The sequence below is a fragment of the Oryctolagus cuniculus genome, chromosome 5 (genome assembly GCF_964237555.1).
Source record: "Oryctolagus cuniculus chromosome 5, mOryCun1.1, whole genome shotgun sequence".
NCBI lineage: Eukaryota > Metazoa > Chordata > Mammalia > Lagomorpha > Leporidae > Oryctolagus > Oryctolagus cuniculus.
The window spans coordinates 138,257,166-138,273,063 of NC_091436.1; the positions used below are offsets into that span (position 1 = coordinate 138,257,166).

At 46.1% G+C, this 15,898-nt stretch overlaps 1 protein-coding gene across 1 annotated transcript; it reads right to left on the bottom strand.

Annotated features, from left to right (window-relative positions):
* Nucleotides 1-351: 351 nt before the first annotated feature.
* LOC100344872 (butyrophilin subfamily 1 member A1) lies at nucleotides 352-5,397 on the bottom strand. Its single transcript, XM_070074809.1, has 4 exons — nucleotides 5,300-5,397; nucleotides 4,000-4,026; nucleotides 1,639-1,665; nucleotides 352-1,296 (listed from the first exon to the last, which is right to left on the bottom strand). Exons 1-4 carry the CDS (start codon nucleotides 5,355-5,357, stop codon nucleotides 653-655), a joined length of 756 nt encoding a protein of 251 aa, XP_069930910.1. The 5' UTR covers nucleotides 5,358-5,397; the 3' UTR covers nucleotides 352-652.
* Nucleotides 5,398-15,898: the final 10,501 nt, after the last annotated feature.

Below are 15,898 nucleotides of genomic sequence, written 5' to 3' on the forward strand. Positions count from 1 at the left end.
ACAAGAGCCTAGGGAGATTACTGACGCCATAAACAAGAGTGTCAATTTGTTAAGTCAACAACAGGAGTCACTGTGCACTTACTCCTCATGTAGGATCTCTGTCCTTAATGTGTGGTTCAATGTAAATTAATGCTATAACTAGTACTCATACAGTATTTTACACTTTATGTTCTGTGTGGGTGCAAACTGTTGAAATCTTTACTTAATATATACTAAATTGATCTTCTGTATATAAAGATAATTGAAAATGAAACTTGATGAGAATGGAATGGGAGAGGGAGCGGGAGATGGGAGGGTTGTGCATGGGAGATAAGTTATGGGGGGAGAAAAGCCACTGTAATCCATAAGCTGTACTTTGGAAATTTATATTTATTAAATAAAGGTTAAAAAAAAGAATTTAAAACCCAGGAAAGACTTTTAATACCAATAACAATAATTTCATAGTAATTTTCAGTTTATCCTAAACCAGTTCAAACAACATCAACTTTCATCTTCTGTCTTTGATCACGGTGCATGAATGAACAATTCTGATAACCACAGGGGGAGACATTTCTGGCCATCCAGGACTTGCCCCAGAGGCTTTGTCCCAGGAGCCTGCATCCCCAGCAAGAGTCTCACTGAGGAGTCGGGGCAGTGAGGGCCCCTGTGGGGCTCAGGGCAGCAATGGAGACTCAGCCCCTGGGGGAGCTCCATCCACTCCAGAGCCTGAGCTGAGCCCCTCCCCTGGGGGCCTCACAGCCTCCTCCAAAGAAGGAGACTTGCTAAGGGGCACAGGGAGCCCCTCAGACCGCCCCTCTGTGGGGCAGATGCTCAGGGTCACGTCTCCCCTGAGTGAGAAGTATGGAAAGAGGGTTCCAGAGAAAGAAGTTGGGGAGAAGGAGAAAATATGGGAGCCATCAGTCATGTTGTAGAAGGAGACGTCCCCCTCACTGTAGTCCAGGAAAATCCCCACCCTGCGGGGTTCCTGTCTAAGGGATAGAGCCTGCCTAGACTTGGTCCTAGCATAATAGTTATTGATAATCCTCTTCACAACCCAGAACCCCATATCTGGGGACACTGTAAGCATGTCTGTGTCTGTCCTTGTCACATTCTCCCTACAGACCCCCAGAGACCACCAGCTGTCCACTCCACTCCTGGTCTCCACCTCCCAGTAACATCTTCCTGACGTGATACCCTCAAGGCCCCACACAGGGCAGAGAATGTCCTTCCCAGTGGTGTACTTCCAGGTCACACTCCTCTTGTCAGGAGAGAGGGCAAGACCACTATGGGCGGACACTGGATCCAGAGTGACAGGCCCTGCAGGGAAAGATCCCGATCATGCACAGCTCCATCCTGCCCTGTAACAAGGATGCATAACCACCCTCCTAGCTGCAGGGGAGAGGGGCAATGCCCATGAGATGAGGCCCTGTGATTCCAGCCGGCGGCCTCCATCAGGAGGAGGAACCAGGAGACCTCGCTGAGGGTCAGGCCTGTCACAGAGACCCTTGGGACCAGCCCCAGCTTTGTTCCTGTCACTTCAGCCCCCAGCACACCACGGTTGCTGGTGCTAGCATCTGTACCATCACAGAGAACTGAAGGAGAGGCCAGAGCCATGGGGGCACAGGGAGGAGCACCCAGAAAGAACACAAAGTCACTCACAGGCCTGGAACCGTTCCTTCCGCCAGTCTACAAGAGAACACAAAGTTCACATCAGGGGTCTACACAGACTGCACATGTCAGCTCAGCACCTGCTCTTCATGTGGGAGTGATGGGGGAAGGTATTGGGATGCACTCAGCTGATGGATTGTGTCACACACACACACACACACACACACACTCCATGCTGCAGCATTTCTAGGAAGGCTAAGCCATAAAGCTTAACACCCAGAAACTGAGATGCTGGACCCTGATCTGCAGAGAAAAGTTATCGCTCAGATTTCACCATCACACTATGCTTTCTCAAGTTCCTAGTCACAAAACCATCCTCAAAGCTCAGTTTTCTTAGGAACGTATTGGGGAATTCAAATTTCCATTTTCTTACAGTACTGAATTTGTAGGCTGCTTCAAAGCCATAGGTGAGTTTGCTACAACTGGCTGAGCTGAACTTAGAGGATGACTTACAAAGATTTCCAAGTCCTAATCCATAGTGCCCTGTGACTTTGCAGAACTTTGCAGATGGGATAAACATTAAAGACCTTGAAATTAGGATGTGACTCCTGGATTCTCCAGATGTCTAATCTTATCAAATGAACCCAGAAAGACATCAATCTTCCATTCAAACCCAGACCGTGAACCCCACTCTCTAGGGACATAGTCACCAACAGTGCCCCCAGTACCAGATAGGACCTGCCACTGCCCTTCCTCAGCTGACAACACAGGGGCTTAGGACCAGCTAAGCCCCGCCTCCCTGGGAAGACAAGGAGACCACAGGAAGCCTCTCCCCAAGGCCTCAAGGCCTCTGCATCTCCTCCACCTCCATGCTCATCCCTGGGCAGGAGAGAGGCAGGTGCTGAGCCAAGCAAAGGCTCCATCCACAGTCAGAGTCTGGGGAGTCCTCAGGGAGAGCAGTGTGCTAGCCTCGCACAGGGGGAGGCAAGGGGATGGGGGAGTGGACACAGGAACAAGATTAGAACCCAGCAAAGCCCTGAGACAGCTACTGCCATTGCAGGCATTTGGTGAGTCTCTCTCTCTCTCTCTCTCTCTCACTCGCTCCCTCTCTACCTCCCTATGAAACAAATTTTTTTTTTTGACAGAGTGGGCAGTGAGAGAGAGAGAGAGAGACAGAGAGAAAGGTCTTCCTTTTCCGTTGGTTCACCCCTCAATGGCCACTGCGGCCGGTGCACCGCGCTGATCCAAAGCCAGGAGCCAGGTGCTTCTCTTGGTCTCCCATGTGGGTGCAGGGCCCAAGCACTTGGGCCATCCTCCACTGCCTTCCTGGGCCACAGCAGAGAGCTGGACTGGAAGAGGAGCAACCGGGACTGAACCGGCGCTCCAACCGGGACTGGAACCCGGTGTGCCGGCACTGTAGGCAGAGGATTAGCCTAGTGAGCTGTGGCGCCAGTCCTCAGATACATGTGTTTAATTCTTTAATCCTACTCAAAGTACTCAGGATGTTGCACATAATTTCAGATAATTTATAGACCCCAAGCCAGGAATGCATCCCCCCACATCCTGGAGGCTCTGCTCCTGGGTTTAGAACATTTCCTCAGAGTAACAAATTCCTCAGCAACCACAGGTGCTCAGGGGAAGAAATCCAGCTGCACAGTGATCAGAGCACGAAGCACAGAGAAGAGCAGCATCCCAGAGGGCCAGGAAGCAACAGGAAAATCGACCAGGACCAGGAAGGGCAGGAATTTCAGGGTAACAAGAATATACAACTAAAGATCCTCTGTAAGACCTGAGTCCTGAGCAGTGAAACGTGGTTCCTGGGTCTTCTGGAGACCAGTGCTTCCCCATCTGCACAGTGGTCACCCTGCTCCAGGCTCTCCTCACACCTGAGCTCTGCACTGAGAAGGATCAGCTGAACAAGGGGTTTTAAGAAGGTGCTGCTGGGGCTGGCACTGTGCTGCAGTGGGGTAAATCCTCGGCCTGCAGCTGTCATCCCATAGGGTGCCAGTTCAAGTACCGGCTGCTCCACTTCATATCCAGCTCCCTGCTAGTGAACCTGGGAAAGTAGCAGAGGAAGGCCTAAGTCCTTGGACCCCTGTACCTTTGTGGGAAACCGGGAGGCAACTCTGGGATCCTGGCTTTAAATCAGCTCGGCTCTGGCCGTTGATGACATTTGTGGAGTCAACAAGCAGATTGAAGACCTCTCCTCTCTGTCTCTACCTCCTTCTGTAAGTCTGTCTTTCAAACAAAGAAAATGTCCCCAAGCAGGAGTCCCTGCTCTCTTTCCACGGGGGTTACAACACTGACAAGGAGAGCAGGGACACCCAGCCCATCTGGAGTTGAGTCCACAGGTAGAGAAGGGGCAGGGCAGAGGCAGGGCAGGGAGGCAGAGGAGCCATCAGCGTCACTTACCAGCATACAGCTGCGCCTTCCTCCAGGCTGAAAGGAAACACACCCTGGTGAGACCACAGCCACACCACCTGCTCAGCCCTCACCTGCCCTCTGTGCTGAAGGTCAGACTCTGCAGGAGGAGAGAGGCTGCACAGGAGGGGCCTCCTGCAGGTGCAGACAGCAGAGGATTGTGGGAAACTCCCTGACCATAGATCAGGAAGCCTGCTGGAAAGCTGAGTTGCACCCTGCCCCACTGCTGGGTGAGTTTTGGCTGTCAGCTCTCTGCCCCGTGCCTCAAAACCCACAAAGACTCCTGTGTCACTGGTCCTTCAGTGCTGTGAGGAGCAAAATATACCATGTGAAGATATTTTAGTGAAAAAATGGGGCCAGCATTGTGGCATGGCATGTAAAACTGCTGCCTACAAGTTTGGCATCCATATGGGGGCAAGTTCAAGTCTCGACTGCACCTCTTCCTATCCAGCTTCCTGCTTATGAACCTGGGAAAACAGTGGAAGATGGCCCTAGTGCTTGCGCCACTGCACCTACATGGGAGACTGGAGGAGCCCAGGGCTTCTGGATTCAGCCTGGCCCAGCCCCGGCCACTGTGGCATTTGAGGGGAAGGGTGAACCGGTGGATATAAGATCTATATCTCTTTCTCTTTCTGCCTTTCAAAAAATTAAAATGAACATTTTTAAAATGATAAATTACCTTTTATCAACAATTTTTGTATAGTATTTTCTGGTTGGGTATATGGGCAATATTAATGGAAAAGAAGGAACAAAATGGATATGAGACCCCCTCCAGGGTCAAAGGGACCAAACATTCTCTCTAAAATATTGCTAGATGGAAGCACAACTGTGCTAAGAGATGTTCAGCTCGTCCCATCGACCACCACACCTGGTCAGCAGCCCAGTCCTCTCCCTATCACTTTTCCCTGGCACCTTTGAGGAACAGGTGAGCAGCAGTTCCCCCTGGGTAGTGTTTTGGGAGGGAGGGGGCAGAAGATGGCACCCCAAGCTCAGTGACCCCATTTATTCATGTCCTTCCTCTCATGAAATATGAGTGCATCTGGTTTATGGTTTCCTGGTGCAAGCCAAGAGCTAGAGCACGGGAGGCTGTAACACTAGCAGCACTCATACAGGGACAGCACAGGGTGGAAAAAGACCCAGGAAGCAGAGCTGACTCCATGCCCAATATTGCACACACATCTTGGAGCAGGAACAGGAGACAGCCATGCAGATGTGAGAGACCAAGAAAGCAGGCCTCCACCACCCAACTGCCACTGCTGATCCAGGGAAGGTGGGTCCATATGTCTGTTACCATACAGAAACAAGGAGGGGACAGCTGGACACAGGTGGGACAGGAGACCACGGAACATCTGGAGAGTCACTCACCAGCCAGGTAAGCTGTCTTCCTCCGATCTGAAAAGCAGCACAGGGAACAGGTGAGCTGAGACCCGGAGCTTCCCCCACAAAGGGACAGAGAGTTCAGGAGGGGAGCAGAGCTTACCAAGTTCTTCTTGGAGCTCATCTGAAAGAGAGTGAAAAAAAATTTAAACTCCCACCCCCAAGAAAAGGAGAAACCGTGTTCCTGGAGAACCCACAGGAAAGACCTCATCCATATCCTAGAGAAGTTCTTACTCCAGACCCACACACAGCTCCAGCCTCCAGCTGTCCTGTCTGGGTCTCCACAGCCACCTGCCCTGGAGAGCAGAACCCACAGACTCATCTCCCAGCATCCTTCCTCTCAGCACCAGCTGCCCCGCCTGCCTGGCCTCCTACCTCTGGCCTTCAGTGCCTCCTCCTTTGCCCGCTGGTCCTGCTCCTTAGCCCGGCGCAGCTTCTCCCATTTCTCCCTCTCCTGCAGCTTTGCAGAGTGCTCTATCATGGTGAAGCAGCCAGCCCCAAAGAGCAGGAGCCCCAGCACGGTGAGGCTCGCGGCAAATGCTGCCTTCCAGGGAGAGGCCTGTGGGAAGAAGGGCTCTGGGGCCCAGGCAGACCCAGTCAGGGGAGCACCCAGGACCACCCTGCACACTCAGGGATGCCTGCACCACCTCCCAAACCCTGCCAGGAATGAGAAGCAGCACCGACCTGGGATGGGCACGGCCATCGCCTTCTCCTGGCCCAGGATGGGATTGAGGACAGAGCAGCTCACACTCCCTGCAGAGCTGTCTCTCACCACCAGAGCCGCCTCCACGCTGAACAGCCCTGCTGCGTCCTGGGCATGGGCCTCAGAGAACTCCAGGAACTTCTTCCCGCTGAGGTCTGTCCACTGCACCTGGGGCTTCAGGAACCAGCCCGAGGCCTTGCACACCATGCGGACCCCGTCCTGCTCCGGCCCTTCAATGTGCACTTGAGGGGCAGAGCCCAGGCCTGCAAGAGGGGAGCTGTGGAGACCCTGGAGACCACTTGGCCCAGGGCCTCAGCAGGGTCTGGGTGTGGCTCAGCTACAGGGGAGTCACTGTGTTCCATTCTGGAGATTCTGTGGGAGTGTGTGGCCTGAAGGAGGGGAAAGAGCCCTGGGACCCATGGGGGGCACAGAGTAGGGGCTTTCTCCTCAACTGTGCAGCTGGGAAGACTGAGGCCCAGAGAAACCAGGAGCAGGAACTTGACCCCAGGACTCCATCCTGAACCTCTGATCTCCGCACTCACTCACTCCTGGGGCACCTGTTATGATTCCCACTGCCTCTCTCTCTAAATCACTTCCAATACCGTACCAGTCAACAACCCTGTCCCCACTCCTCCCTCATATCCACACCCTGAGTTATCTCTCCAGGTTTCCTTACAGACACCGAAACTCACAATTACAGAACTTAGTATACAATGTTGAGTCGTATGTGATAAACTGATTATTAAAATGCCCCTTTCACTTTGCCTATCTTCGTATAGAGCTATACCTCTACCATACACTCTGGGGTTCCCTTACATTTGCACTCTGAGGTTGGCCATGTGACCCAATTTGGACACTGAGAGAGAGCTTAATCTGACTTAATCAGAGTCTTGGAAAGCATTTTTGTCACTGATACTCTTGTGAGCACTTGGAGAGTGAACCAGCAGATGGAAGATCTCTGTCTCTATCACACCTGCTGGGCACCTGCTATGATTCCCACTGCCCCTATTTGTAAATTATTGCCAAAACTACACCAGTCAACAGCTCTGTCTTCCCACTCCCTTTGTTTATATGCACATCTTTGAGTTACCTCTAGCAGGCTTCCTTACATATAATTTTTTAAAAGATTTTACTTATTTATTTGAAAGATAGAGTTACATGGTGGGAGAGGTAGAGAGAGAAGTCTTCCATCCACTGGTTTTCTCCCAGATGGCTACAAGGGCAGAGCTGAATCGATCTGAAGCCAGGAGCCAGGAGCTTCTTCTGGGTCTCCCATGCAGGTGCAGGACCCACGGACTTGGGCCATCCTAGCTGCTTTCCCAGGACATAGCAGAGAACTGGATCAGAAGTGGAGCAGCCTGGACATGAACTGGTGCCCATATGGGATGCTGGCATTACAGGCAGTGGCTTTATCTGCTACTCCACAGTGCTGGCTCCCTTTACCTACAATTAAAACTCACAATTGCAGAACTGAGTTCACAATTGTGAGCTATGTGTGATAACTGAGTATTAAATACCCTTGTATTTTATCCTTCTTGAGGGGAGCTGGCCCTCCACCATGCTGTAGCTCCTTCACATTCTGGCTCTGAGTTTGGTCATGTGACTCATGCTGGCCAATGAGAGACCATTTCATGTGACTTAAGGAGAGGTTTGAAAAGCACTTGTGTCACTGGCTCTGCCTCTGCCGTTGCCTTAAGAAGGACAGGCCTGAGGCAGCCACTGCAGGATGAGACTCCTGGACTCTGCTGGTCACCCAGTCTCTGGGAGATGCTGTCCTAGGGCAGCCCACAGTCAAGAATGGGAACACACCCAGGCACAGTCCACGTGGTGACCTCCCCAGCTGACTACAAGAACATTAAGTATTGAAGTAAGACCTCATTCTTCCTGTTGAAAATAAGGGAAATTCCCCCCTCTCCTCGGTTTTCTCAGAGCGTTAACTTTAGAGCACTGGGAACTATGGACACTTCTCTTCATGTGAAATATTATCATTAGAAAAGTAGATAGGCCTCTGGCCAGCTTAATGACCCAGGAATGTCTTCCTCAAGGACTTGGAGAAAATGAATTGAAATGCAAACATCAAAGAAGACAGCGTCATTTTCTCATTTCTGTGGAAGCTTCAGAGCCTCACTTCAGCAGGTAAAAATTACTTCTATTATAAAAATAGGAAACTTAGGGCTGGTCCTGAGATATAGAAAGTTAAGCCTCTGCCTGCAATCCCAGAATCTCATATGAGCACCTGTTGGAGTCCTGGCTGCTCTACTTCTGATCTAGCTTCCTGCTGATGTGCCTGGGAAAGTAACTGAAGATGACTCAAATTCTTAAGCCCCTGAAATCATGTAGGAGACCCAGAAGAAGCTCCTGAACCTGGCTTCAGCCAGGCTAAGGCCCATTGCAGGGGCGGAGCCAAGATGGCGGAATAGTGAGGGCGCCCACCGATATTCCGGGAAAATTTAGTTTAATAAAAGGGGAGTTACGGTAGCCTCAGAAAAAAGAACCAGGAAAATATTGCAGAGGAAACTCTTCTGGATCGAGTGGCTGTGAATCGGAGGACCTACTGGGAGAACAAGGTCACCCACCGTGTGGAAGCCGAGCCGCGGGACTGAGCCGCGGGACTGAGCCGCGGGTGCCGCGGGTGCTGTGGAAGCTGCAGGGTCTGCACGCCAGTGCGGGAAGGGGAGTGCATGTCACACAGACAACAGCGGGGAGAGTTGCTACATTCAGGGCTCCGAGTCCACACATCCGCGCTGGAAGGGGAGGTGAGCTCAATAACCCGAGACATTGGCGGGGAAACGGGGGTCAGAATCTAGAGGGGGGCCGGAAAGTGCAGCAAACTCACTACTGGAAAGAAGGAAAAAAAAAAAAAAGCTTGGGGGTTTCTCTTTCCCCTAACCTTGCAAAGGTTGCAAGGCTGCAAGACTTGAAGAATTCGCAAGAGACAAAGAGCAGGCCCCCTCTCTGGATTTACATATCAACAGGGGAGAGCTAAGGAACTGAGTCACTACAATTCAGTAGCCTAGGCAACCCAGTGGGAGTCCAGAAGAGCCTACACAGACTCTTTGGGTAGAAGCCAGAGACTGAAAGCTAAATACCATCAATTCTGCATAGCCGTGCCATGCGGTATTACTTACCCCATGAATAAATAAATAAAATAAATAAATAAATAAATAAATAGAGAGAGATTTACCACGCATAACCTGAGGGTGTCACCTTTGCACACCCGTAACCAGGAAGAACCAAGCAGAGCTCTCAGGCCGCACCCATCTCAAGCCTCCAAGGCTCCTCCAACAGCAGGCAGTCCACTTAACACGGACATAGTATAAAATAAAAAAAAAATTAAAAAAAAAACGCACAGTGACGAAAGCAGAATTAACTATGCCAAGCAACAAACACAGAAATCGAGGGAACAAGATCAACGATGACACTATGATGCCTCCAAATAAACAAAACACCCCAAACCAAGATTATGAAGATGATAAGATAGAAGAAATGCAAGATACGGATTTCAAAAAATTTATGATAAGAACATTTAGAAGTTTTCAAAAGCAAATCCTTGAACTACAGAAATCCTTATTGGACAGGATTGAAAATCTCTCTCGTGAAAATGAAATTTTAAGGAAGAATCAAAATGAAACTCAGAAACTAGTAGAACAGCAAAGTGTGATAGTGAAGAGAAATCAAAATGAAATGAAGAGCTCAATAGATCAAATGACAAACACATTAGAGAGCCTTAAAAACAGAATGGGTGAAGCAGAAGAGAGAATATCGGACTTAGAAGATAGAGCACAGGAAAACATACAGTCAAACCAAAGAAAAGAAGAGGAAATTAGAAATCTAAAAAATATTGTTGGGAATCTACAGGATACTATTAAAAAAGCCAACATTCGAGTTCTAGGAGTTCCTGAAGGCATGGAGAGAGAGAAAGGATTAGAAGGCCTTTTTAGTGAGATACTAGCAGAGAACTTTCCAGGTTTGGAGAAGGACAGAGACATCCTAGTACAGGAAGCTCATAGGACCCCCAATAAACATGACCAAAAGAGATCCTCACCACGACACGTTGTAATTAAACTCACCACAGTGAAACATAAAGAAAAGATCCTAAAATGTGCAAGAGAGAAACGTCAGATTACTCTCAGAGGATCTCCAATCAGACTCACAGCAGACTTCTCATCAGAAACACTACAGGCTAGGAGGGAATGGTGAGACATAGCACAGGTGCTAAGAGAGAAAAATTGCCAGCCCAGAATATTATATCCTGCCAAGCTCTCATTTGTGAATGAAGGTGAAATAAAGAACTTTCATAGCAAACAGAAATTGAAAGACTTTGTGGCCACTGGACCGGCCCTGCAAAAGATACTTAAAGATGTGCTACACTCAGAAACACAGAAACACGGCCATCAATATGAAAGAAGGGAAAGGAAGAACACCTACCAGTAAAAGAGCATGGGAAGCTCAAAGCATATACTAGAAAATATCTCCGGGAAAATGGCAGGGCAAAGTCACTACATATCAATAGTCACATTAAACATTAATGGTCTGAATTCTTCAGTTAAAAGACACCGTTTGGCTGACTGGCTCAAAGAACACAACCCAACTATTTGTTGCCTACAAGAAACACATCTCTCTAACAAAGAGGCATGCAGACTGAAAGTGAAAGGTTGGAAAAAGATATTCCATGCCAACAGAAACCAAAAAAAAGCACGTGTAGCCATATTAATATCAGACAAAATAAACTTTAATACAAAAACTGTTAAGAGAGACAAAGAGGGACACTATATAATGATTAAGGGTTCAATTCAACAGGAAGATGTAACTATTATAAATGTATATGCACCTAATTACAGGGCACTGGTCTATTTAAAAGATATGTTAAGGGACTTAAAGGGAGATTTACATTCCAATACAATAGTACTGGGGGACTTCAATACTCCACTCTCAGAAATAGACAGATCATCTGGACAGAAGATCAACAAGGAAACAGCAGATTTAATGGACACTGTTGCCCAAATGGATCTAACAGATATCTACAGAACTTTCAACCCTACATCTACAGACTTCACATTCTTCTCAGCAGTGCATGGAACCTTCTCTAGGATTGATCACATACTAGGCCATAAAGCAAGTCTCAGCAAATTTAAAAGAATTAGAATCATACCATGCAGCTTCTCAGACCACAGCGGAATGAAGCTGGAAATTAGCAACTCAGGAAACCCCAGAAAGTATGCAAACACATGGAGACTGAACAACATGCTCCTGAATGAACACTGGGTCATTCAAGAAATCAAAAGAGAAATCAAAAACTTTCTGGAAGTAAATGAAGACAACAACACAACATATCAAAACTTATGGGATACAGCAAAAGCAGTATTGAGAGGCAAATTTATAGCAATAGGTGCCTATATCAAGAAATTGGAAAGGTACCAAATAAATGAGCTTTCAGCGCATCTCAAGGACCTAGAAAAACTGCAGCAAACCAAACCCAAATCTAGTAGGAGAAGAGAAATAATTAAAACCAGAGAAGAAATTAACAGGATTGAATCCAAAAAAACACTACAAAAAATCAGCCAAGCAAGAAGCAGGTTTTTTGAAAAAATAAACAAAATTGACACCCCATTGGCCCGACTAACTAAAAAAAGAAGAGAAAAGACCCAAATCAATAAAATCAGAGATGAAACAGGAAACGTAACAACAGACACCACAGAAATAAAAAGAATCATCAGAAATTACTACAAGGACCTGTATGCCAGCAAACAGGAAAATCTATCAGAAATGGATAGATTCCTGGACACATGCAATCTACCAAAATTGAACCATGAAGACACAGAAAACCTAAATAGACCCATAACTGAAACAGAAATTGAAACAGTAATAAAGGCCCTCCCAACAAAGAAAAGCCCAGGACCAGATGGATTCACTGCTGAATTCTACCAGACATTTAAAGAAGAACTAATCCCATTTCTTCTCAAACTATTCAGAACAATCGAAAAAGAGGGAATCATCCTAAATTCTTTCTATGAAGCCAGCATCACCTTAATCCCTAAGCCAGAGAAAGATGTAGCACTGAAAGAGAATTACAGACCAATATCCCTGATGAACATAGACGCAAAAATCCTCAATAAAATTCTGGCCAATAGAGTACAACAACACATCAGGAAAATCATCCACCCAGACCAAGTGGGATTCATCCCTGGTATGCAGGGATGGTTCAACATTCGCAAATCAATCAATGTGATTCACCACATTAACAGACTGCAGAAGAAAAACCATATGATTATCTCAATTGATGCAGAGAAAGCATTTGATAAAATTCAACACCCTTTAATGATGAAAACTCTAAGCAAATTGGGTATAGAAGGAACATTCCTCAATATAATCAAAGCAATTTATAAAAAACCCACAGCCAGCATCCTATTGAATGGGGAAAAGTTGGAAGCATTTCCACTGAGATCTGGCACCAGGCAGGGATGCCCACTCTCACCACTGCTATTTAACATAGTTCTGGAAGTTTTAGCCAGAGCCATCAGAAAAGAAAAAGAAATCAAAGGAATACAAATTGAGAAGGAAGAAGTCAAACTATCCCTCTTTGCAGACGATATGATTCTTTACTTAGAGGATCCAAAGAACTCTACTAAGAGACTATTGGAACTCATAGAGGAGTTTGGCAAAGTGGCAAGATATAAAATCAATGCACAAAAATCAACAGCCTTTGTATACACAAGCAGTGCCATGACTGAGAAAGAACTGCTAAGATCAGATACTAGACTTGTTTATGTGCTCCCTTTGACTCTTAGTCCTTTCATTATGATCAATTGTGAACTGAAATTGATCACTTGGAATAGTGAGATGGCATTGGCACATGCCACCTTGATGGGATTGAATTGGAATCCCCTGGTATGTTTCCAACTCTACCAATTGGGGCAAGTCAGCCCGAGCATGCCCCAAATTATACATCTCTTCCCTCTCTTATTCCCACTTTTATGTTTAACAGGGATCACATTTCAGTTAATTTTCAACACTTAAGAATAACTGTGTGATAATTACAGAATTAAACCAGTCATATTAAGTAGAACAGACAAAAAAAATACTATGAGGGATAATGTATTAAGTTGTCCATTAGCAGTCAGGGCTATGCTGATCAAGTCACCATTTCTCATAGTGTCCATTTCACTTCAGGAGGTTTCCTTTTTGGTGTTCAGTCAGTTGTCACCGATCAGGGAGAACATATGGTATTTGTCCCTTTGGGAATGGCTTACTTCACTCAGCATGATGTGTTCCAGAGTCAAAGGGAGCACATAAACAAGTCTAGTATCTGCTAACACTAACTGATAGAATAAATAAAGGGGAGAGTGATCCAACATGGGAAGTGAGATACTCAGCAGACTCATAGAATGGCGGATGTCCTAAATAGCACTCTGGCCTCAGAATCAGCCCTAAAGGCACTCGGATCTGGCTGAAAAGACCATGAGAGTATTTCAGGCATGGAAAGCCAAGACACTCTGGCAAAAAGATCTCTGTGAGTGAGATCCCAGTGGAAAGAACAGGTCTTCAAAGAGGGAGGTGCCTTTCTCTGAAGGGAGGAGAGAACCTCCACTTTGACTATGACCTTGTCTAAACAAGATAAGAGTCGGAGAACTCAAGGGGCTTCCATAGCCTTGGAAACTCATGACTGGTGCATAGGGAGATTACTGATGCCATAAACAGGAGTGTCAATTTGTAAAGTCAACAACAGGAGTCACTGTGCACTTACTCCTCATGTAGGATCTCTGTCCTTAATGTGCTGTACACTGAGGCTTAATGCTATAATGAGTACTCAAACAGTATATTTCACTTTGTGTTTCTATGGGGGTGCAAACGATTGAAATCTTTACTTAATGTACACTAAACTGATCTTCTGTAAAAAAAAAATTATCAATTCCCAACTTGACTCTCACTGGGATTAAACATGACAATAGGTCTGATCTGATTTCATCATCATTTAAAAAAATCATCTATTATTTTTCACTTTATGTTTCTGTGTGGGAACAAACTGTTGAAATCCTTACTTAAGGTATACTAAGCTGATCTTCTGTATATTAAGATAATTGAAAATGAATCTTGATGTGAATGGAAGGGGAGAGGGAGTGGGAAGGGGGAGGGTTGTGGGTGGGAGGGACGGTATTGGGGGGAAAGCCATTGTAACCCATGAGTCGTACTTTGGAAATTTATATTCATTTAATAAAAGATAAAAAAAAAAGAACTGCTAAGATCAATCCCATTCACAATAGCTACAAAAACAATCAAATACCTTGAAATAAACTTAACCAAGGACGTTAAAGATCTCTACAATGAGAATTACAAAATCTTAAAGAAAGAAATAGAAGAGGATACCAAAAAATGGAAAAATCTTCCGTGCTCATGGATTGGAAGAATCAACATCATCAAAATGTCCATTCTCCCAAAAGCAATTTATAGATTCAATGCAATCCCAATCAAGATACCAAAGACATTCTTCTCAGATCTAGAAAAAATGATGCTGAAATTCATATGGAGGCACAAGAGACCTCGAATAGCTAAAGCAATCTTGTACAACTAAAACAAAGCTGGAGGCGTCACAATACTAGATTTTAGGACATACTACAGGGCAGTTGTAATCAAAACAGCATGGTACTGGTACAGAAACAGATGGATAGACCAATGGAACAGAATTGAAACACCAGAAATCAACCAAAATATCTACAGCCAACTTATATTTGATCAAGGATCTAAAACTAATTCCTGGAGCAAGGACAGTCTATTCAATAAATGGTGCTGAGAAAACTGGATTTCCACATGCAGAAGCATGAAGCAAGACCCCTGCCCTACACCTTACACAAAAATCCACTCAACATGGATTAAAGACCTAAATCTACGTCCTGACACCATCAAGTTATTAGAGAACATTGGAGAAACCCTTCAAGATATTGGCACAGGCAAAGAATTTCTGGAAAAGACCCGGGAGGCACAGGCAGTCAAAGGCAAAATCAACTATTGGGATTGCATCAAATTGAGAAGTTTCTGTACTGCAAAAGAAACAGTCAGGAGAATGAAGAGACAACCGACAGAATGGGAAAAAATATTTGCAAACTATGCAACAGATAAAGGGTTCATAACCAGAATCTACAAAGAGATCAAGAAACTCCACAAAAAGAAAACCAACAACCCACTTAAGAGATGGGCCAAGGACCTCAATAGACATTTTTCAAAAGAGGAAATCCAAATGGCCAACAGGTACATGAAAAAATGTTCAAGATCACTAGCAATCAGGGAAATGCAAATCAAAACCACAATGAGGTTTCACCTCACCCCAGTGAGAATGGCTCACATTCAGAAATCTACCAACAACAGATGCTGGCGAGGATGTGGGGAAAAAGGGACACTAACCCACTGTTGGTGGGAATGCAAACTGGTCAAGCCACTATGGAAGTCAGCCTGGAGATTCCTCAGAAACCTGAAGATAACCCTACTGTTCGACCCAGCCATCCCACTCCTTGGAATTTACCCAAAGGAGTTTAAATTGGCAAACAAAAAAGCGGTCTGCACCCTAATGTTTATTGCAGCTCAATTCACAATAGCTAAGACCTGGAACCAACCTAAATGCCCATCAACGGTAGACTGGATAAAGAAATTATGGGATATGTACTCTTTAGAATACTATACCACAGTAAGAAACAACGAAATCCAGTCATTTGCAACAAAATGGAGTAATCTGGAAAACAGCATGCTGAGTGAAGTAAGCCAGTCTCAAAGGGACAAATACCATATGTTCTCCCTGATCGGTGACAACTGACTGAACAC

Coding starts and splice junctions, on each gene's coding strand:
- LOC100344872 (XM_070074809.1), bottom strand. CDS start 5,357: ATGTTCCGTGGTCTCCTGTCCCACCTGTGTCCAGCTGTCCCCTCCTTG. Junction 4,027..5,299: donor CCCCTCCTTGTTTCTGTATG/GTAACAGACATA, acceptor GTTTCCTTTCAG/CCTGGAGGAAGGCGCAGCTG. Junction 1,666..3,999: donor GAAGGCGCAGCTGTATGCTG/GTAAGTGACGCT, acceptor GTTCTCTTGTAG/ACTGGCGGAAGGAACGGTTC.